Source organism: Puma concolor, chromosome A1 (genome assembly GCF_028749965.1).
Source record: "Puma concolor isolate L17-30 chromosome A1, mPumCon1.1.hap2, whole genome shotgun sequence".
NCBI classification, from domain to species: Eukaryota; Metazoa; Chordata; class Mammalia; order Carnivora; family Felidae; genus Puma; species Puma concolor.
In genome coordinates this window covers 64,512,254-64,536,759 of record NC_141667.1, presented here as the reverse complement: position 1 = coordinate 64,536,759, position 24,506 = coordinate 64,512,254, and the positions used below count along the sequence as shown (strand labels likewise).

General features: G+C 46.7%; 1 protein-coding gene across 1 annotated transcript in view; it reads right to left on the bottom strand.

The window, feature by feature from the left end:
- Positions 1-24,506, bottom strand: part of NSG2 (neuronal vesicle trafficking associated 2) — a 54,784-nt gene extending 30,278 nt beyond the window's left edge. The window contains exons 1-3 of the mRNA XM_025924695.2: positions 24,342-24,506; positions 23,282-23,432; positions 7,020-7,103 (exon numbers count right to left, since the gene is read on the bottom strand). Coding sequence (XP_025780480.1) covers positions 7,020-7,103; positions 23,282-23,410 — 213 coding nt within the window. The 5' untranslated portion in view covers positions 23,411-23,432; positions 24,342-24,506. The remainder of the gene's footprint in view (positions 1-7,019; positions 7,104-23,281; positions 23,433-24,341) is intronic.

Genomic DNA, 24,506 nt, shown 5'->3' with positions numbered 1-24,506 from the left:
AACAGTACAATTCCATCAGGCTCAGAGAAAGTGCCCAGACAAAAGCATAGGCCAGCATCTTTATTCTGATTTTCAGTAACACCCTAGCCAAAAATGCACGCAAAAACATCAAATACTATCATGGCCTTTCTCCACCGGGTACTCATATGCAGATTCTTCCCGCGCCAGATAATGACTCTGCTCTTAACCCAGCAGGCAATGTTTTTAATAACTCACCTATGACATTCCTCACAATAAAAAAATAGGAGAGCCATAAAAACCAAGACAACAGATAATAAAGTAAAGCATCTTATCTCCATTTGCCCCTGTCAGCAAAGATTAGAATCCCTCCCGAGGAAAGCAGCCCCTGGGGTTTTGATGAAAAATTGGCAGAAGCAAATGGCAAAGGTAGAAATGGGGTCTCACCTCCCTCGGAATGTGGCGTCAAAAAGAGACATTTATAAGAATGTGTCATTGTCAAGGAGCTGAGAAGCAAAGATGAGGCCCTGATTTTAAATAAAGATATTGAAGATGAGGCAGGCAGAGCTCTGGTGTTATTAATAAAGGCAGAATTTCTCGGTCAGCCAGGGGGATTTTTTTTTTTTTTTTTTTTTTTTTTTGGTTTACTCATTCATCTGTTCACTCAGTTATCGAAGCCATCTTTTGGTTCCTAAGGTGGCCAGACACTGGCTAGGCTCTTGGGGTCCGAAGATGAAGAAGATACCATTGTGGCCCCCAGTGAGTGCAAGACGCGGCAGGTAACTCGATGACGTCCACACCATGTTACCGGTGCTAGAACAGAGGCTCGTACAGCAGGTGCAGGAAACCCAAAAGGAAGGATAGACCATGCGGGCAAGCTGGCAGAACCACACGGGCCAGGGGCCACTCGGGTGGGGTGTTGAGGGATGAGTAGGGAATGTGTGCAATGGTGAAGGCAGCAAAGGCATTCTGGCTGGAAGGGACAGCACGAACAGACAGGAAGGCAGGCCGTGGGGGGAGCGCTTTGGGCAGTCGGAGCTTGTGGGAGAGGCAGGCGAGCAGCGGAACTGCAGACGGGTTTTTAAGGTGGCAAAGCCCTCATGGGATGGGCTCCTTCGGAAGAGTCCTTCTCCGGGGCGGTGAGGACAGGCGCCTGAGAAAGGAGGCAGGGGCACCCAGGACGAGGCCGGGCCTTGAGAGGATGGGTGAACGGAGAAGAGAGTACAGTTATTGGAGACTTTCAGGAGGGAAAGAGGCCTGGACTCTTCCAGCTTTTAATTTTTTTTTTTTCAACATTTTTTAATTTATTTTTGGGACAGAGAGAGACAGAGCATGAACGGGGGAGGGGCAGAGAGAGAGGGAGACACAGAATCGGAAACAGGCTCCAGGCTCTGAGCCATCAGCCCAGAGCCTGACGCGGGGCTCGAACTCACGGACCGCGAGATCGTGACCTGGCTGAAGTCGGGCGCTTAACCGACTGCGCCACCCAGGCGCCCCTCTTCCAGCTTTTAGACGTGGCCACCGACCCTGGCAGGCTGGTTCTGACACGGCACTATGTCCTTTCTTATGTTGGTGCACGAGCGGAGCAGAGGCCTGAGACAGAGGGCCGAGACCCCGTCCCTTGGTCACACAGAAGAGAAGGAGAAGGAGGAAAGGAAAACCTGGCAGACAAACTGGCTTAGCGGCGTCCCCGGGGAGCTACTCACTCGTAGCTCAGTTCCCTTCCACTGTAAGCAGCCTTGAGAACTGAGTGGGTCAAAGAATTGAGTGGATCAGTGGATGGGTTTTTGTTTATTTTGTGTTGTTTCTTTGTTGTTGCTTGCTTTTAGTAATAACCCACAGGCCCCTGTTCTCTAAGAGTTACTAGCCCTCCCACTCCCAGTGCTCCCCCACCCTACTTCTTGTTAATGTGTCCATTTGTCTGACAGGAACGTTGAGTTCTGGTCCCTTTGCACTAATGCATTCCTCCCATTCCGTCTTCTCCCACTGATCGTGCTCTGGGTGTCCTCCAGACATCCCCAGGATCTTTCCCCACGCACTTGGACGGCCCCCAATCTGCGCTTGCCTAGGCCATGGCCACCAGAGTCAGACTTTCTGGACCCTGAATCAGGATGTGGTCAGACACGAATACTGAGGCAGTTCCAAAAGACTGGGATTCCAGTTGCCACACACCAGACCCCCAGTCTAGGCCAGGCCCTGTGCTGGGAACTGGAGACGTGTGGGTAGGCCCTCCAGGGATCAGAGGCTGGGGGCCAGGCTGCGGATGCGAGAGCAGCCAATTACCCTACAGCGGCATTCAAGGCCCCCATGTTACTTGCAGAACCAAGAGGAGGCACCAAACCCAGCTGAGAGGATCAGGGGAAGCAGCCCAGAGTTGCTGATCTGACAGGGACAATACAGCTGAGAAGGTGGCCAGAATGTTCTCGACTAATCCACATTTGGGAGCTCCTTCCAGAGCGAGAGAATTCTGTCTCATGCACTCTTCGTCTCCCGGCAATGGGCCTTTGGCCCCAGCTCGGAGCAAATACTGATAAAGACAAAAAAAAAAAAGGGGGGGGGGGAGGAAGAACAAGGAAGGAAAGAAGGCAAGCCAGCCACAGAATTGGCAAGGGCAATCCCAGGGTGGCACGAAGGTGTGGCAGAGGGAGTGGGATAGGGTTGGGTTCCTATTTTGTTCTAACACATCCGGGCTGAATGGCCTTTGGAGCCACTTCACTTCTCTGACCATCAGTTTCCGCATCTGCAAAATGCGGATAACAATAGGAGTACCTCTTGGTTGTTATTAGGCTGAAAAGTGGATTAAAAGCATATTTTAACAAATAGTAGGATTATTCCTATTATAACCGATCTATTGAGGAACAGCCTACCAAAAAATCTGCCTACACTCCTCAGTAGGCAAAAAGGTGGCTCCAGAGGTCACTGTAGATAGCCAGAGAGGCTGCCCATGAATCCAGACATTGAACTGGCTTCTCCTTGAACAATTCCTGCACTTTCCCAAGGGGGAAAGCTGGAAGGGGAGGCCCAGATTTGCCTCCAGCCAGCAGACAAAAGCTGGCTAATTAGGCAGGAAGCTAAGAACCCAGGAGGAAGAAAGGGGATCTGAACAGGAAGGAGATAAAATGATCATTCATTAAGATCTAGAGGGTACCAAGGACTTACACTATTTGTTATGTCAACTGTGTGGCCTGGTTTATTACTGAGGAATCAGGAGCTCAGAAAGGTGAAGGGACTTTCCCAAGGTCACGGAGCCAAGAGGTGACAGGGACGTGATCTCAGTTGCCCAGGTCATCCTAGCCCCAAAGACCCAGAACACCTCTCATTCACCTGACACGCTGGCCTCCAAATGCAACACTCAGTTCCTTCTCACACCAGCCTGGGGGACAAGCGGGTCTGACAGCATGGCCAGATGCACCAGCACTTTCCGCAACACCAACATCCTCCCCAGCACCAGCACCTTGCACGGTGCCAGCACCCTCCATAGCACCTTTCATGGCAAAATCAGCTTTAGAAGAACACCTAGGTCCCAGGACTAAGAAAGAAGGAAGGGCTCCTCTCTGCATGCTCCTGTTGTCTCAAATAGCCTGATGAACAGTTTCTCAAGTCTGTGACCCCTCGCAAGAGCCTTCTTGGTTTTAGAAAAGACAAACATTCCAGGTGATTCTTTCAGCCAGTCTTTTTCGGTTCATCTCCCCCGCCCGGTCCTGTCCTCTCATTCTCTCATGTTGCCCCCAGCTGCTCTGTCCAGGTCAGTTTTGAAATGTGAAGCAGTGAGCTGTTCCTCCCCTGTGAAGGTCCTGGAATGAGGGGCAGGTGTCTCCTGGCCAGCCCCACAGTCACCCCTGCCGGTGAGCAAGACCGCGGGGAGGCAGCCCAGCCACTGCTTACCAGCACCACACTCTCTAAGACTAGCTGGGAACTCTCTGACTTCCGGTGCTGGTTCTCCAGCACAAAACTCCATCCTGAGTTCCAGGCCATTTACATCCAAGGGCAACCAGACCACCATCCCTGGCCATCTCCCCCAGGCACCTCTCACTCCAGGCATCCCCCCAGCCTAGATCTCCCAGCTCCTGCTCCAGTGGACAGCATGCCCCTGCCCAGCCAGCCAAACGAGACACCAAGGAATGTCCCCAATAGCCCTTTGTTCTACAAGGAAAAAGTCCTATAAATCCCATCTTCAGAACAGCCCACCGGATCCCTGAGCCCTGCTGCAGCCAACAGCTCAGACCCTAGACTCTTCCTAATTGCCTTCAAAGCCTCCTCCCAGGCCCCTGAGATACAGGCCCCCTCACTCCTACAGATATACCCTCCACATCGCCCAGGGGCAGCTCTCTTTGAGAAAGCAGAGAGGCTTGTGAATGCTCACTGCTTTACGTAAACAAACGGGGCTCCCGCCCACACCCGACAGTCAGTGCTGACGAAGGACAGGTGCCCCCAAACCCAATACCTTCCTTCCTGATTCCCAGGACCAATCGAGTCAAGCTGCATGGGGAGCTTCCGCAGGCCCAGACCCTGACTGAGCCCCTCCTTTTCTCTTAGTTGACCCACTTCTGTTTGAGCGGGAAGTGACCACCGTGGGCAACCTGGCTGAACAGAAAGGCCAGTCTGGCCCAGCTCTGAGCCCTGGCCCCTGCTACCTGCTGGCTAGAGGAGCAGGTCACGGTCACTGTCCTGAGCCATGGTTCCCCTTTGAGACACGGAGGGATACATCAGTCTCTCGGGGGCTTGTGGACGTTAAATAGGATTAAATGGCAACATACCAAAAGTGCTCAGAGAAGAGGAAAAAAAAAATCATCCAGCACCACCCCAGATAACACGGCCACAGACGGCATATGTTGATACATTTCCTTCCACGTTTTTCCCCCCTCTGTTTACTTGTGTGTGTGTGTGTGTGTGTTTTTTCCATAGTTCCAATCCTGGAAAACACACAATTTTAATCTCTGCTTTTTTCACTGAACTTTCTCTCTGAAGTATTTGCCCAAATTATTGTGTGTCTTCATCACCATCATTTTAAAATGACTGCCAAATAAAGAATAATTCCACCAGAAGCTTGTAACACTCTATTTGGTAAAGATAAATAAATAAATAAATAAATAAATAAATAAATAAATAATAAATAATAATTCTACTTCTTTTCTGATTACTGAAATAATGCATGCTCATATCAAATTTGGAAAGCAGGGGAAAGTCAAAAGAAGACGCAAATATCTCATGGGTAATTCAGAGTAAACTAACTACTCTCTCAGAAAAAGGAAACCTTGAGAAACTGCCAAAATAGCCCATCATAGGGACACGGGGCTTGTTTCCAGAATCCTGAGGAAGTTGGTGACAATGTAGCATTGCTTCAAATATTTTGATTTTATAAATAACACTGCAGTGCACATTGTGGTTCGTGAATCCGGGCATATTTCTGATGGTCTCCGCTGCGGCGGGTGGGGGGGGGAACAGGTCAGCTCACTCTCTGGCCCAGTGCGTCCTTATGCTCCAGGATGGCCCCGGCCTCCCCGGGAAGCTCAGTGCTCATTCTTTTAAGGTCTGCAGTTCAGGCCACGCCCATATTCACCGGGCCCACACTGAGCCAGACAGGAAAGCTACAGCCCAAAGTAAGAGAACCCGGCCCTCAGAGGTGGGGGAGGTGGTCAGCATCCAAGGAATTCTCACCCTCCCGAGGGATGCATACAGAGGGACCGCATTCCCTCCCGGGCTCACACACCCAGCTGCGCTAACACAGATTTAGCAGGGAGATGGGGAACGGCTTGTTTACCATATACACACTCCAGTCCCAGATAACCAACCAAGAGCTGTTTTCACTTTCAAAATCCCCAGTCACGGTTGACACTAAATAGCTACGGTTTGTTGGGTACTTACCATGAACAGATCCAAGGGCTCTGCATGTCTTCTGTACTTCACCTTCCCAGCAACCCTAGTATCACCTCCATTCGACAAATGAGGTTTGCTGGCTGGGCGCGGCCCCTTGACTGGCCTAAGGTGGAGACAGGGCTCCTACCCAGTCAGACTGCTCCCATATCCATTGTCAGAACCACTGGTTCTAGTAAAATCATGGCTGATTTTGCTTCCTAGATATCTTTTAGGTCTTCCCGTGTCTCTCTATCTGCTTGCTATCCTTGTTCAAGCCACCGTCTCTTTCTACTCGGACGATTGCAGTAGCCTCATAGTCTCCCCACGCTCCCTCTTGCCTGCTGCAGTCCATCAGCCACATAAAAGCCAGCGTGCTTTATTTAAAACCCACTTAAATCATGTCTCTCCCCTCCTTGAAGTCCTTCAGAGGCTTCCTTTATGCTTCTAGCATAAAACCCAAATTCCCGCATATAGTCTACAAGGCCTAGAACTGTCTGCCTTCTGCCCACTTCTCCTGTCTCATATCTGCCTGATCCCTACCCACTGCCGAGAGTCTTGCCTCGTTGCCCTTATTCCTATTCGAGAGTTGGGACCAGCCTCAGGGCCTTTGCACAAGCTGTGCTCGTCCCAACTACCTAAGTGACTTCTCCAGGTTATTTCCCTGAGGTCCTCCTTGCACAGCGTGCTTCATGGCTCCTTCACGCAACTTATCACAGTGATATATACTTATCAGTCCCCCGAGTGAGAAGGACCAAGAAATAGAAAGTCATCCATTTGGTTTTTTTCCACTAAGAAGTCAGCTTTTCTTTCCTTTTGTCTGTTTTGCATTTTGTTGCAACCATCCACTGACTGAAATTTGAGGGTTTTGTAAAAATACACTTCCATCATATTTCCCGGGGATTGTGATGGAAAGACAGAGAGACAGGGACAGGCGGAGAAAGAGGAAAGGAGACACATGTATCAATTATCAGATTATCTGAGCATTCCAGTGCAGAAGAGAGCGTAAGTAGTGTTCAAGAGGCAGAGCTTTTGTTATTTGATCAGACTCTGTGCCCCCGGACAGTGTGGCCTCGAGAAATCCTCTAGAAAAAGCCTATGCCATTTCCCACTCTTCAGTAGCAGCTACTCTACTGGCACGAAGAAACTTGAGCTGGCGGAAGCCAGCCTTACCTTAACAGTTTGTGTCACCCCGTCAAGAAACTAACCGTAAATTCAGCGATTTTCGGCACCCGGAACTTTCCTTTGTTCTTCTGTTCAGGCTGATATTCCGTTCTTGTCTTCACAATCACCTGAAATGTTCAGCCAGTGTTAGCACACGTGGACACTTCAAACACTTCTCTGCTTTTCTTTTTCTCAGTAACTAGAATTTTTATACATCGCACAAAGAACAGAAAATAAAGAACTTCCCTCTCAAACACACAAGAGCGTAGAAAATTCAAATTATCCGTACTGCCCCATTGCAACAGAGGCAACCATAGGTGACAGTTTTGGTCATACCTTTCCAGATGTATTTATACGTGTCTATAGGCGTCTATGATGTATATGTGTGCTATTATGCAAACATATATATTTTTATGTAACAGGTTCGTGCTTTGTGAATCATAACCTACTTTTATCATACAACAATATACTAACATTTTTTAATGTAGACAAATACGCAATTGTATTTTGCCTTTTGATGCAGCATAATATGTCACGGATGCGTACTCTACAATTAGTCCGATGGGTCTCTATTGTTGAACATTTAGGTGGTTTCCACAGTTTGGGTGATGTAAATAAGTTATGATGAACAACCTGAAGCTCAACCTTTCTACATACACTTCACTGCAATTTGATTTAAGGGCTTGCACCAAGAAAAACACAAAGGTCGTTGAATCTCTTGGATCATATTTTTCTGAAGTCTGAATATTTTGCAGAGGTGGTTAATATCTTATCAAGATACGCTGTCAACCTGCCAAGGCATTTATGGAACTGAGTCCCACTGTGTAGGCAAAGTGGAAGAAAAAAGAACCTGACAGATAATCAATAACAATGGCTGAGTGCCATAGCATCAGGAAGAACACCGAAGCTGTCCGAGACTCAGGGCCTCACCTGTAAAACATGGGCAATAGCCATAATCGTCACCCCTATTGAACAAGGTTGTTTTGAGGGTTAAATGAGGTGATAATGGGTAATATTTTTGGAATTATTTATTATGTGCCAGAACTGGAACAAGCACTTCATATGCATTTATCTACATACCACTACTATTTCCATTCTTCTGACAAGGAAACTGAAGCTCAGAGATACTAAGTCACTTGCCCAAGGTCACACAGCTACAAGGAAGCTGTCTTCTAACCATGATCACTCTTACTTCTCGCCGGAGCTTAGATTAACTGAATCTTCACTGAAAACTCCCACCACGTTTTCCCGGAGACAGCAGTCAATTGTACTGACTCGAGCAAAAATTTCTCCTGTGAAGCATGTTAAGTCTGTGAGACATGCCATTGACTAAATGTAGCTCAAAAAGGAAGAGGTGGGGAAAGGACTACTTTACTGAACATCTCCCGTGTGGACAACTTCAATATGTTAGTTAAGGAGGCTCGGGGCCCTGCCCGTCTAGCCCCTCTCTCCCTCCCCATCATCGAGAACCCATTGACAGATGTCAGTTCTCCTCTTGTATCTCACCTCTCTCCAAACAACAGAAGCAAGCCCTGGCTCCTTCACATAGGGAAGTGGGGCAGCCAAATAAAGGTGAGGGCTACTGGGGAGATGGAGTGGATCGTTCTGTTAATTTTTTATTTTCTTTCAGCCTCCTATTCCAAAGGACAGGAAAGCAGATGCCTCTTTGCCCGCAGGTAATAAAAGCAGGTCTCCTTCTTTGCAAATTGACTAAATAGCAGATAGCAGGCACTGAATATTTGACGTCTGTATCTCAATTCGATCCTGTGGGGTAGATACTGGTACTGTCGGTATTGTAGGGCGGTGTAAGGGTATGAATACCCTTTGAATACTAGCTCCGCTAAGCCTTCTGTATCTTTGTTTTCTCATATATAAAATGGGGCAATGACCATAAATACCCCATTAGGTTGTTATAAGGTTTAAATGAGTTAGCAGAGGATAAGCACTCAGACCATTCATTCAATAACAAATGTTTATTTGAACACTGCCTCTGAGTGCTGACAAATTTTCTTCCCTAGATGTTTGAAGCAGATGTGGAATTGAGCTGTCCTGTACCTGTCAGCCCGTAGGTCCTCCCTACCCAGCCCATCAAGAGCAATGCAAGGACTTCTCAAGAGGAATGCTGTTCAAGCATGCTCCTCCTGACCTCCTTGTCTGGAAAAGAAAAAAAAAAAAAAGGTAGGGGGTGATAGATGAACAGAAGTTTACTGGGTGAGCAAGCCAAGGAAAGACATCTTCTGCAAAGTGAACCATGTGGCCAGAGAAAGAAAAGTGTGAAATACCACGTGGTCTACACAGTTTGCTGTTTGCTTTCATGTGAACTTCAATGGATACATGAGAGTCGGGAGCTAATGTAACTAAGGAAGCAACTGCTTAAAGCATAGCTCATATGCTAGGTGCTTCTATTATTACCTAACTCAATGTTCTGGGTATGTGCAGGTGCTTTGTGAACTTAGAGGCTATTCTACAAATGTTAATGATTCAAAATATTTTGGATATCACTAGACCAACTGTCAGGTTATAAAGTGGTGTGGAAAACGTAGATGTCTGCTCATTCTGATCCACGTTTTTAGAAATATTCATAAGCTGGGAATTATAATGTCTTTTCCCTATTTTCATGTTGTATGTACGTATATATACATACGTGTGTGTGTGTGTGTGTGTGTGTGTGTGTGTGTATTATAATGCATCTTGGTATCTATTTCTAGACATAGTGAATTTCCTGGTCATTGTGTCATGTGAACCATAGGGCTTGGGGCAATAAACGCTTTTGCCTTTTCTGGTAAGTAGTATTCTCAGATGGCCCTCTAGCTTCCTAACCCCACCGCTCCCCACCCCAGTGTATGTGTGCAGGATAGTCTCCTCCCTCAAGAGTGTGGATAGGATGATGGCCTCTGATGGCATAGTTACTCCTCTGGTGATATTCTGCTGTTATAAAACTCCATCACAGCAGACTGGAGAGAGATTCTCCTGCTGGCCTTGAAGAAGTAAGCTGACATGTTACAGGAAGGCCATGCAGCTGGAACCTGAGGGCAGATTCTAGATGCTGAAAGTGACCCAGGCTGACAGCCAGGTCATTCAAGAAGATGGGGACTTCAGTCCTACAAGTACAAGTAACTAAATTCTGCCAACAACCTCAGGGGGCTTGGAAGGGGATCCCAAACTCCAGACAAGAAAGCAGAGTGGCAAACACCTTGACTTCAGACCGGTGGGACCCCAAGCAGAGAGCCCAGCTGACCTGTGCCTGGACTTCTGACATACAAAAACTGTGAGATAATAAAACGGTGTTGTTTTAAGCCATTTCCTTTGTGAAAATTTGTTGTCTGACACTGGAAAACTGATGTGCCTTCCCACATGGCCAAGTCCATCTCAACAATCAACCATCTCTTGGGTTGATCCCTTTGCTGCTAGATTTTTAGCCATCAGATCTCGGCCATCTACACATCACACATCAAACGTGAAGAAGCATTTGCTTCTTCAACCTTTCTTCTGCCCCACTATTTCTACAAACATCTTTTCCAAAGCTCAAAAAGCCCAAAACCATTTTCATCATTCCACATTAATTTAGAAGACCCTATGCATAGCTGACATCTTGAGAAAGATGTCTTCTGATACCTCAAGATGGGTGACAGAACCTTAAAAATATTACCGTTGGACTGAGATAATGAATAATCATTATAGGCCCTGTCATTCTAATTATCATAATAAACATTTTGTGGTTGCATCTCTGGCATCCATTTAGATCAAAAGTTTCCAGATATCCTTTTGGGAACTCACCCTTGCCCCAGTGCGTGGCAGCCATGTGGTCTGGTCAGGCCAATCCCTCCCTCATGGTAGGAACGGTCCCTTAATTAGGTTAAGCCAATCAGGGCATACCATCCTATTGATCATAGACTTTGATTGGCTCAGAAATGGTCATGTTACCCAATTTGGACCAATAGTATAGGAGGCAGTATTGACTAGGGACTTGGGGAAAGAAGCCTCCTTGCTCTTTATGGGTGTTCCTCAAAGAGCATGCTCTTCCTCTGGTTGGTGTATTGAGGACTTGAGTTCTGAAACTTCTGTAGAGATTATTGTCCCAATGAGGAGGACCCAAGATGAAGACAAAGGTAGCAGGTGAAGGAGGGCGGAGCCCGGAGGAACCTAGGGAAACGGAGATGGGCCCTGATCACATGCTGCCCTCTGGATCATACCTTGTCTGAAGTCCACTTTGGACTCTGCAGTTATAGGGACAAATATATACTCCTTGGACCTTAATCCAATGTGGGTTAGGTTTTCTGTTACTTGAGGTAAAAAGCTCTATCTGATAAAAATGTGTTCCAAGAAAAATGAACTGAAAACTGTTAGAATTTAGCAAGATGGCCAAATAAGCATCACAAAATCAATAGGGTTTTTTTTTGGGGGGGGGGGCACCAGCAAAAAAAATCACCTCAAAATATAATGCGTCCACCAAAAGATACAGTAAAAATGTTCATGGCCACTTCTTTCATAATATCTCCAAACTGAAAACAATCTAAATGTCCATTAATAGGAGAATGCATAAAGTGCGGTTTATTCATAATAAAATGGAATGCCACACACGTGGGTGAATCTTAGAGACATTACATTGAACAAAAGAAATCAGACACAAATGTTTTCTATATATTATATGATTGATTTCACGTATATCAAGTTTAAAATATATATTAAAAATGTATGTATTATTTATTTATATAATTTATATATAATATTTACAATAAATACATAAATAATAATAGTATTTATAATTATATACCATATTTCTTCTTAAAGTATCTCATTTACCACTTGCAGTAATGGGGGGTGCTGAGTTTGACAGAGTGGGGGTCATAGGCCTCCTTAAAAACCGTGTCCTGCTTTTTCCCTGAACCTCTATGACTGGCTACTTATGCCCTGAATGACTTTCTTTTTTTGTTTTTAATTTTTTAAATGTTTGTTCATTTTTGACAGAGAGAGACAGAGCATGAGCAGAGAGAGAGAGGGAGACACAGAATCCGAAGCAGGCTCCAGGCTCTGAGCTGTCAGCACAGAGCCTGACGCGGGGCTCGAACTCACAAACCGTGAGATCATGACCTGAGCTGTAGCTGGATGCTTAACCGACTAAGACACCCAGGCACCCCTGCTCTGAGTGGCTTGCTAATGTAAACAGTTAGTTTGGTTTTGGAATCCCATTCCTCAAGCCACTGAGTTCAAACACAGGCCAAGGGTCACACTGGTGACCCATGCTGGTCCTCGGTCATTTCCTCTCTTTAACTAAGCTACATTTTCTCTAAAAGTAACCCAGATTACCGTGTAATATTTTACCTTGGCCCCTAAGGAAGTGTTAGCTCATTAGAACTCCATATCCACATCAAAAGCAGGTCTTTGCCCATGTACCTAGAACAAATAGGCCTCTGCTCTCTTCTTTGACCTCTCAGTATTCTTGTTCACTCCTTCCCCCTTGAAACGCCCTTCTCTTTTGGGATCATGGCAGTATCGCTCTTGGTTTTTTTCCCATTCACTGACCAGTTCTCCTCAGTTCCCTCTTCAAGATCCTCCCCTTCTGCTTGATTCTCAGTGTTAGAATCTCTCAGGGTGAGGTCACGGCCGTGCTTCCCTCCTACAAGTCCCCTCTGAGTATTTGCTCTCCTATTACTTCCAAGCCCATCCTTATCCTTATAACTTAATCCAGACCTCATCTAGAACTCAGCTTACCCTACTGGACATTTGCCCTTGGGCCAACATACCTAAATGTACCACGTCCGCAGCAAAGCTCTTTGTGGATCCACCTGCCTCTCAACATTTCTTCCTCAAGTCATCTCCCCCGAACAGCAGTATTATCCAGGCTAGTGCTCATGTCAAACCAAATACAGGAATTCTCCCATGACTCCTCCCTTGCCTTCACTCCCCAAATCCACTTCAGCACCAGCTCCGGCTTCTCAAGCATTTCTCTCAAATCAATCCACCTGTCCAGTTACATTGCCACCACCCTAGTCCAGAGCATCATCCTCTCTCCATGAATGGTTTCTCTGGCCAGCTTCTTGTTTCCATGCTTGCCTCCCCAAACTTAGGGAAAAGAGTTTTCTAGATCGAGGGAAAAGAAGATACCACTATACATTCAGAAAACACTCAGGAGGCTGGCACACGGAGCAGCCACAATGAGCGGTTTTGAGTGGCCAGAACATAGAGCAGGTGAAGTGAGAGGGAAACAGAGCTCTGAATGCCACCAAGCATCTTGAAGATTAACTTGAAAGCAGTGAAAAGCCAAGGAAGGATTATAAACCAGAGAGTGGCTTTCCAGATGTATCATACAAATAATGGAGAAGCCTCTGGCCACAGTGAGATACACTAAAAAGATGTGGAGAACAAGAGAAATACAACCCTACAGAGTTATTGGAATCAACTGGCTATTGGGCGTGTCATGAAATTTGATGTTCTGTTCCCGTGGAGGGAAGCCAGAAACACTTCCCTTCTATAAAAGAAGATATGGCAACAGTCGCCTTTTTTTTTTTAGTACTATGAAGGGGAAAGCATAAGAAATGTGAGCCAATCATTAATTGTACCTTGGAGGAATCAGCTTACATAAGCAAAGAAAGAGAGAAGAGAAAATAAATTTGCAAAGAAATGCTCTATTCTCTGCAGTTGAAAAAAAAAAAAAAAAGGTAAAAAAAAAAAAACCTGGAGCCCTGAGCTCCTTGATTAATAGCAGAAATGGGGAGGGGAGGGTGGGGAAATGGAGAGAGAAGAGGACACATTCTCTCTTATTATTTAAAGTAGGGTTTTACAAATATTTGGGAAAAAATGAACCTCCAGATTTTCAAATACCATTGTGGATTTGGGCACCAATACAAGTTTGTTTTCTTTTCATATTTTACATCAGTCCCCATTGTCCTGTCAGCGGCTGATATGAAGAACATAATTTAACATAATTGGCATTGTGAAAACGGGATAAATTATTCATCCCGAAAGGACCCCTCGTCTGGATATATTCCCCCTTCACTGGCAAGGCCAGATAATACATGGTGGTTCAGATGGCACAAAGTACAGATCATAAAAATTTAAAATACTACTTCCTGGGATTATCAATAATGAAGAGGTTCCCACATGGAGAGGCCCCAGGATTGGCAAGAACAATAAATAAAAGTGCAGAAGTGTTGACAAGGAGCAAGATTGTATTTTTATGAGCTGGACTTGCACGGGCTGAAAATAGATCGAAGCTGCACCCTGAAGCTCGTCTCTGCAGCTAAGAGAGAAGTTCAGAGCAGGACAATGAATCTGCTGCGCACCTACCGTGCGCCGGGCACTATTGCTAGGGGCCCTAGTGATGTGTTGTTGGTTAATTCTCCTAACTCTCCTTACAACGTTCTCCCCAATCTTCATGCAACCCCTTTAAAATCATTAGTGTTCCCATGTATTTTCAGATGAGAGAATTTAGCCTCAGAGACGTCAGCCACTTGCCTATGACCAAATGACTGGTAAGTGGCTGAACTGGTGGTTCAAACTCAAGATCCCCATACTCTTTCCTATTGTTGACTTAAAGTGGGTACCCTCTGCCACTGCGCCAAAAGCTTCATAGCCTGTTTCTCAGGAAACCCTCTCAGTGAGTCTGAAGTAGGAGTGATTATCCCCATTCTACCGATGAGGGACCCGAGTCCTGGAGAGCAGAAATGACCTCACCGCCTCACACACGGCTACTAAAAAGCAGGGCCAGACCTTGAATGTAAGCTTTTGGCTCAGCTCCAAGTACCACCCGCTAAGAACGCCACCATTCAAGAATTATCACCTTCCGATTCTGTTTTCATGGCACCTGACACACATTAGGAGCTCCATGAATTACTGTTGAATGAATGAGTCCTAGCTCTAAAGAGACAAGGGGAAATTGATCAGATGGGGCCTGAGTACTTCGCTGGGAACCTTTTCCCAGCTCCCCCGCTCACCTCTTAACCCATACTCCGTCTTTTGGGGTTTGAGTCTCTTTCTCTGGGCCCTCAAAGCTTGGCGAGGGCTCAGAACAGAGTAAAATGTTAGTGCTCAGAGGACATTAGCGGTAGTATTGTCCAACCCCCTCTCTCACAGGGTCCGAGATGGGAGCCCAGAGGGGGGAAAGGGATTTGCTGCCCCTTCTGACACAGAAAGATTGGGTCAGAAGCAGGACTCTAGTATGGGTCTCGTCACTCCCAGTCTAGGGCTCTTTCCACAGGATCAGGTCTCCTTTCCTTGCTCAGAGGCAGAATGGAGGCTGGGCCACTTTGGCCTCAGACGCACCAGCTGTAGTCCAATAAGACTACGCGTGTCCAACTCCGTGGCAGTGCATAGCACGTGGCCAGATGACGGACCCTCCACCCAGTCCTCTGCGGGGAAAGGGGAGGCTTCCAGCTCCTGTTATGAGCAGAAACTAGCTGCCTGGGCCAGAATCCTTAGAGTAGAGGTCCGCAGGTCTGCCTCTGAGCCTGTCCTCTGTGGTCCAGAGGCCCAGCCCACTTCACCGCTCAGCACTGCTTGTGGTCTGAGGCCAGCCCTGTGCTCTCCACGATGATCTTGATTCTGGGACTCAGCTGCTGAGAACGATAAGAATAGCAACAGCAACAAGAACAATAGCCTTGCATTCGCATTTACTCCGCGCTGGACAGCCGGGTGAACGTTCGACTCACATTGGCTCATTTCGCCCTTAAAACAGTTCTCACGGGAAGAGATGATTGTCCTCATTTTTAACAGCGAGGAAACAGAGGTACGGAGTGGCTAATAAACTTGCCCAGGGTCGCACAGCAAGTAGGTGACAGACTTAGGGTTCAGATTCAAAGCACACTGCTATAATGCCTTCCGCCACATGCTGGGACACCGGTTTGCTCCTTGTGTGAGTGTGCGAGTCACTTCCATGCTCCAAGACTGTCTCACCATCTGGGAGAATGGGGGTGACTTTTTAGAAGCGGAAAATCTGGTACATGCTCATGGTAAAAAAAAAAAAAAAAAAAAAAAAAGTATGAAAAATAGAGAATGAAAGCCTTCAAACGGGCCACCTTCCAACCCCTATCCCTACTCCCTCAACATTGAATGGTGTCTTGTGAGTCTCTCCAAACCTGTTTTGTGAAATTAAGGGCAAAACATACACACAGATGTGTTTCCACAAATAGGATGACTCCATACCGTGCTCCTTAAAGCTGTTTTAACGGAGCGATGTCTGTCACTCCTTCCACATCACACAAGCAAGGATGCTTCGTTCTCACAACAGCCACTTAGCCTTCCACAGCCGTGCACACAAGTTCATCCCACCCGTCCAAGCACGTGGAACATTCCAGTTGTTCACAGGCCTTTTTTTTAATACATAAGCCTTGGCGTACTTGAAAAAAATATACCCCTAAGGTCACTACCTTCTGGTAAGAAGCATACCAATCAAGTGGTATCTATAGTTTAAATTTTATAAGCGATGTCAAACACCCTCTGCAGAACACTGCACCACATTATGTAACCAACAAGAGTGTACCGAGAAGCTCTGCTTAGCCCCGTGCTAAGAGCACCAGACGTTACCAAACGTTGTCATTTGGGGATTTTTTTCTTTTTTGCCAATCTAATAGGTAAAAAGTTATATTTTGCTTAAAATTCTATTTTTTTCGTTTTTTAATGTTTATTTTTGAGAGACAGGGCACGAGTGGGGGAGGGGCAGAGAGCCAGGGAGACAGAGAATCCCAAGCAGGCTCCAGGCTCCGAGCCGTCAGCACAGAGTCCGACGCAGGGCTCGAACCCACGGACTGTGAGATCATGACCTGAGCCGAAGTCGGCCGCTTAACCGACGGAGCCACCCAGGCGCCCCCAAAATTATATTTTTAAATTGTAATTTTAAATATGCTTAGTGGTCACTTTATATCTATTTGATGGAATTGCCTGGTCAGAGCCTTTGCCCCAGTTCGGGGCGATTTATAAACTGTTTCTTGAGAGTGTCTGAAGAATAGAATAAGGGGGCTCTGTGAACCTCAAATCTGCAGAGATGTGCACTTCTGCTGCTCTCTAAGGAAAGGCTGATGGTTCCGTGATCCTGTGTTGCAAAGAGAAGAAGAACCCTCTGGTAAAGCCACAAGAGAGCCCAAGAAAGCACACAGGACTCAGTGACAGGGGAGGCATTTTCTTTGGCCACATTCGTCCAGGTCCACCCTGTTGGGCCCCCCTGTACTCTCACCTTGAAAACCCCATCCTTCTCAGCATCTTTTATTTTTATAGTCATCGTCCAAAAATGTGAACTTCAGGAAACACAGTCAGGATGTCCAGTGAAAGGTAGGAAGCTATCTGTGTGCCATTAGACCATTTTCATGCTTTTTCCCCACAATAGCCCTGTTAGGTAGGAATTATGCTCATTTTTCTATAGGACACACACACACACACACACACACACACACACACACACAGAGCCCAGAGATGCTAAGCAACTTGCCTAAAGCCACACAGTAAGTAAATAGCTTAGCTGAGACCCAAACCCAGGCCTCTGGGGCTACAAAGCACCTGTGGTTTACCACGCAAAATACAAAGTGTACCAAACATCAATACTGGATCTCCAAAAGTCTGCATTCCTTTCCTCCCACAAGCAGGTAAGCCAGCCTCGTCCAGGACATATAAAGACTACTGATTACTAAATCAGTAGAAAGGAAAGGAACGTTTGCCCACAGCCTGGTTGCTAGCTTGCCAAATACATGATTCATCTGGGGCTTTGCCAAGGTGGAGTTGTGTTCATTTGTGGCTCGCTTTCTGCAGACCTGCCGCCCATTCGTTGGCATCTCTTAGCACACCTGTGTGCAGGTCTTGGCGCATTGATCCTTTGGGTGTCCTAGGACAGCATTTTACCTCTCTGAGTCTGTTTTTGCATCTGTAAAATGGCCATAATGCTTGCAACCTCACAGATGGGTTGTGGGGACATCCGACTTACTGTGGTCACTTAGATACACCAAAGGCAGCAGGGCCCTAAAGGCATGTCCTACAATATGGTATCTGCAGACGGATGTTCCAGCCTCTAGAAAGCTTGTGCTCATGGGCTGCAGAAGCCACCCAACTGCTTGGATTCAAGTCTATTCCTACATCTGTCAAGTGGAGAAACTAAAGACCAGCTTTAGGCTATGCAAGGGACAGGGAACCTTACTCAGCCAGCATTTCCCACTGCCCGTTGCATGCCAGGCTGCACGATGAGGCAGAACCAGGGCCCTCAGGCCCTAGTGGGCAAATACCCTCAGTGCCAACCAGACACCAAGTCAACCTAAGTCCGTCCCCCTCCCCATTCCCATTGCCACTGCCCTAGTGCGTGCCACCACCACCTCCCTCATGAACATGGCAGTGGCCTTCTAGCTGACTTCCTACCTGCCACTCACTTCTCTTCTGCCACCACTCATGGGAGAGGCATGGTGCAGGAAACCCAGTCACCTCTGTCTTGGGAAAACTACTCTGGTTTTGTAAGAGGGATCCATGAGAAGGGACAAGGAAGAGGAGACCAGGAGACCCAGCATGGGTCCCTCGTCCTTAGGGTGGCCCACAGCAGCCAGAGGAATCTTCCTCAAATAGAAACCTGATCCTATTATTCTCCTACTTTAAACCGCTTCAGAAAATACACTGAGCCCCCCATGAACTTGGGCCCACCTCACCTCATCTCTAAAATCTCTCTCCCTCACTCAGAATGCCCAGCCAACCTGGCCTCCTGCCTATTCCTCCAACTCCCTCAGTGCCTGTCCACATGCATGACCCTCTGCCTCTACTCCCCTTACCACGCATCCCCCAGGTGTCAAGCAGGGACCTTCCCCAGGAGGACCTCCCTTGACCAGCCTGCATCACAATCAGGTCTCTTGCGCCTTATCCTTTCTCACATCACAGCCCCATATTCCTTCCTTAGAGCCCTTCCTGCAGCTTGCGTCCCTGTACAGCTGTTTGTATGATGGCTTGCTTGAAGTCTGCCCCATTGGACTGGAAACTCCGTGAAGGCAATGGTCCCGCCTGACTTTTCATGGCTGGCTATGCGTAGCTTAGCACAGTGCCTGGCACATGGAAGGCGCCCAAGAAGATGTGCTGGACGAGGGAGTGACTGAGTGAGCGAATACCTTCCATGTTGATAAGTAAAACCATAGCTATAAGTATGGGTGGCTAGGCAAGGTGCCCAGAAGAGCTGCCATCTGAGCTGGGTTTAGGAAGATGAGTTCTGGCTTATTAGGCAAAGGGGTGAGAAGGGCATTCTGGGCAGAAAGAATGGCCTGTGCAAGGAGGAGGAAGCAGGAACCACTCTGGAGAGTGTGGAAAACTCGAGGGTAGTGTTTCTCAACCCTGCCACTGTTGACATTTGGGGGGTGCATCGTATGCACTGTAGGATACTTAGCAGCAGTCTTGGCCTCCACCCACTAGATGCCAATAGTGACCCCCCACCTACAGTTTTCACAACCAAAAATGTCTCCAGACATTGCCAAATGTCCCACTGAGGGGAAAATCACCCTCCACTGCTCTAGGTAGGTCTGACCTGCTGGTGTTCAAAGTACAAAGTAGGAGTGGTGGGAATGGAAGCCAGTGGGCAGAGAAGGATTTGCCAAGGCCAGGGTTTGAGGACTGTAGACTGTGCAGATGACTGAAAAGGGTTTCCATGGGAGAAGGGCCCGGTCCCATCTCCAGGGAGGCTCCCTCAGGTGCAGTGTGGAGGTGGGATGCTGGCCCATCTCCCCTCCTGAGGCAGGCACCAATCCCTCCAGTACTGGGCAGATGAGGGAGCACTGGAGGCTGGGATGTTCTCTCTGGAGGATGGTGCCCAGGCCTCACCTGCTGATCCAGGGAGCACAAGGAGGAGCAGGGCCACAGATGAGAGTTTGAGGAAGCCTTTTGGGGGTGGGAGGCTTCTTGTTATTGAGGGCAGCACAGTGCAGAGGGAAAAATCGGGGTCTCAGGTGCACTGGGATTCCAACCCCAGCTCTCCCACTCTGGCTTTGAGGCTTGGGCAAGTCACTCTATTGACCTGAACCTCAGTTTCCCCATCAGTGAAATGGGTGCACTATCCACCCCCCAACAGAGCCATTGGGAAGGTTAACTGAAATAATGGATGTGAATGCCTTGTGAGGCCCATTCCCAGCCCAGAGACAGGGCTTCAGACAAGCTCATTTCTCCAGTTAGCCTCCGAAAGGTTTCCCCCTGAAGCTCCGTCTTCATACTAAAGCACATTTAGTGAACAAACCTACAGACGATTGTCACTATCACACACCAAGCACACTCTGCATTTCACATTTTCAAAAAACAACAACAACAACAACATTATTCAACATGAGGGTTAAATATACTTCCTTCTGATGTGCCCATTTTCGAACACTCACCATCTGACTGGACCCTAACCAAAGAACTAAAAACTGCCATCAGGACTCACTTCACCTTCCCTACAGTCCTGTGACTTGAGCCCCGATACCCGTATCCCCACTTTACAATGAAGAGGCTGAGGGAGCTTAAGAAACTTGCTGCAAGACATCAGCCAGGGCAAAATAGTAAAAGGTGGGGCAGGGCCGGGCTTCAGCATCTCCGCTGCCAGCTCAGCACGTGGAGGACCCCAAGTGCAATTTCACTTCTAACGCATCCGTTGTCACGTCGGGGGGGAAATGTGTTTACTCCTGCGAATATTATAAAATCAAAGTGCTAGCATGGAAAACCGCTACGATAATTTCCTGCTCAGAGAAGAGAAGACAGAGGTCTAAGGGAGGGGAAAAAAGTCACATGAGTCACATTGTTAGATTGGCAACTGAGCTCAAGCCAAAGCCCAAGTCGGTGGACTCTCAGGCCAGCTGGCTCCTTGTTTCTGCTGAAGCAGAAGCTTCTGGAACAACACTGCTTGGGTTCTGGGTTCTCTAGACATTGCCAGGATGCTCCCTTAACTATGTGCTTTGGGAAGTTACCTTACCACTCCATGCTTGAATTTTGTCATCTTCAAAAATTAGATTAAAGTAACAATTCCCTTATTCGGTCCTATGAAGTATTGAAAGGGTGAAAGAAAAGTGTGTGTGTGTGTGTGTGTGTGTGTGTGTGTGTGTGTGTGTTTACATACAGCTTAGAACAGAACCTAGTATTTAGGAAGCACTTGAAAATTATTATCATTATTCTTGTATAGTTACTTTTAGGCCAGCTACTGTACATATGAGGCCATATCTAACTTTGTTCTGACAATTGTGAGGTAGGGATGATCCTCCTCACTTCACAAAGGAGGAAATTGAGGTGCCTCATGAATGAATGTCTGTGACGAGCCCCCGTTAGGATGTGTCCCTCTAGGGATTTGCATCTTCCAGAATGCATTGCTTTCCCTTTCCATGCATTCAGGTCCCCAGTGTATTTGTCTTTCAGGCTTTGGGACAGCCTTTTGGTACATCTGGATTGGACACTCAATGGTTATTATGCCTTTTCCTCTCTAAACCAGAGAAGAAAGCCCCTGAAAGTGAGAGGATGGAATGGTGTTGGAGTGAAGGGAGACAGAGGCCATGGTATCTCTGGATGATTTGCAGGTGTTTATAGGCATTGGGGGAGGGTTGACCCCACCACAATCCGTTTTCCTTGCACACCTTTAAGGGACATACAGGTCTTCCAGGCTATAGCTGTTGGCAGAAGGGTAAAGATTCTTCCCGAAGCCTCACAAAACCTTAAGAAAATATCTCCTTTTCCCTCTCCAATTTCCATTATATCTGGGTTCAGATTCCAGCATTGCTGCTTACTCCTGTCTGTAAGGTTGCATAACTAACCAAATTTCTCTGAGCCTTCGCCTTTTCACCTATAAATTTGTGTGCATAATCCCTGACTCCCATGGGGAGATGTGCACCTACCACAGTGATGCTCAACTTTGGCTGCACACAGGAGTCACTTGGGGAGATTTCATTAATACTGATGCCTGGGTCTCACGCCCAGAGCTTCTGATATAATTGTTCTGGTATGTAGCCCAGGTATCAGGATTTTCAAAGGCCCCCCCCCCCACCGCCCAGATGATTCTAATACGCAGTCAAAAACTGAGAACCTCTGCTATACTTGTAGCAGATATCTAGCTAATACTGTTCTTTCACATTTCTTTCGTGTTAAGCGCCTGTTCACATTTTATTTTTAAAAGCCTTATCAGTCTCTCATGATGGCTCAAGGATCCTTTATCTCTGCCACCCCCATGTACATTCTCAGATTGACAACCTCTGCACTTTCAAAACAGATGACTCAACCCCCAGCCAATCAGCCAGGCCCTCTATCTAGCTTTGGCTCCTCTTCTGTTCATTGGCTAGAGCCAATTGGTTAAGACACACAATGCCCTCCTGGAGATGCCAATGAGAAAATCAAACAGATGGAATGATCCATTGTTTGCTCTTCAGCCAGGGAACTATATCATTTACCTCCAAATCTAACTCTCACAGTGTGCAAAAGCTCACATTGCAAAACCCCAAGTTCTCTCAACTGGATCTTAAACAATAATGTTTCTCCCACCTCTGTCCACGGAATGACTTTTGTATCAGTGCCCACCTTTGTACAAATGCCCACCTCCATTCTTCATGGACTACTCCCATGTCAGGAGATGTGCCATCAGCCAGTCATTCATTTCCAGCCACGCCTCCCCCAAAGATGCTCTACTCTAGTCATGCTATTTCTCCAAAGCTCTCCATGCTTTGCCTATGTCTTAAATGTCTTTTCCTCCTGTAGTCTATCTGGAAGATTTTTACTCACCTTTACAAGCCAAATTCAAATGTTCTCCTCTGCAGTTTACCTAATCTGTCCTTCCAGCCCCCTTCCTCCCCAACAGAATTTAATTGTTTCCGCCCCTGTGCTCTCACAACCTGTGAAATTCTCAGGTATAGCATTTACCCTGATGCATTATATTAAGTATTTTACTAGATGGGGATTTTGTAATTTGTCTTTTCGTAACCAACTTGTAGCGCAGGGATAGGGCCTCAGCAGGTGCAAACTAAATGCTTGTTGGACTGCATCCAATTCTCTGTCCTCAAATCTATACCAGTGAATTTTTGAAACACCTCCCCCAAATAATCAAGACAATTTTCTCTGTCACCATCTACAAGCTTATTAGCACTCATCTGCTACGATAAAACTTTAAAAAAGAAAGATTAATTTTCTTGCCCATGTATGTATATGTGAACAAAAAATGAGTAAACACTTACCATAAACCTGAAATAACATGAGAAATGTCATGTCTCTGAAAGGAATAACTACCTTTTACAAGAAAGGGGACATATTTGGCTGAGGGAATGAAAGGTTTGGAGAGGTGGGATTTTTTTGCTGCTTTATTTCCTGAGGTGGGGGAAGCATGAGGGACTGATGGAGAGAGGAGTATCTGCTTTACCTTTTCCGGAGCAGGCAGCTGTAAGTGGTTAACCTCCAAGGGAGTGATGAGAGGGACGGTCTGGAAGCCATCCTCAACCGAAGGCGGCTTGGTTCCCTTCTCACTGGGGTTACTGTTCAGCTTCACCATCCTTACACCTTTCTTCCCAGACCTAAGGCAAGCAGTGGGGTTCTAGTTACAGTAGGAGGTGAGGCAGGGAAAAAGAGGGCTGACGACAGAGAAAAAGCGCTGTCCTCAACAGCTCCACTCGGCTTTCAATATAGAGATCAGTCATCTATCTATCTTTTGCTAGATTTCCTGACATGATTCTCATTATCCAGTAAAACTTCTTTAATCATCAAAATATGCCACCCACCCATGGGGTTCAACAGCCTTAAAATTCGGGAAACTCAAGGAAAATCCCAGACTTACACAAACAATATACAAGCTTTAAAAAAAAAATCCAAGACACTAGAGCTAATACAGTCATATAATCTCAGTGAAAAGCTTATTTGTACTGCAAAATTAAATCCCATTATTCTGGGTCACTCTGCAGTATGATAAATTTCACCTTACCACCACACCTTACCACCTTGCTATTTTATTATGTTGGCTTTGCTTCAGCAATCTCCCTAAAATACAATAAGTACATTCAATGTCTCTATGTATACTGCACCCTTTCACATGATATGTAGGTTGTACAGGAGGTACAATTTCCTAAAACAAAAAAGGACTGGCTTGAACCTGATCTCTTATTCAGCCATGGAATGCCTCCATTTCCTCAATAGCGAAGGGCCATTTTTTTTTTTTTTTTTTTTTTTGCTTCCATGGAAAGTTAGCAACCCCCACATTGCAAGATTGCCAACTAAATAAACAAATCGCATATATTTCTCTCAAGCTCCTTTGGAAGTCAAACGGTACTCCCACCCCAACCCTAGAAGCCCAGACAACTGAATTTCTCTTGTCAATCCTGATGATGGAACATTATTAGACAAAATAGGGTTGTTGTGGAGGTGAAAGGGATGGTAAAGGGTCGGAGGATATTGAGCAGTGGTTATAGCAAAAACAAATGCCTACTTACTGTGATGCACTCTTGGGGGGTCAGAGCAGATTCAAGCCAATTTGAAGAGGAGGAGGACGGCCAGGAGTCCTCCCTCCTCAGCCCGAGCTCGTGGTGCTGAAAGGACAGCGCCTTGCCTGTGTCTGGATTGGGAGTTTCTGAGAGCGAGGCGCGAGCGAGAGGGGA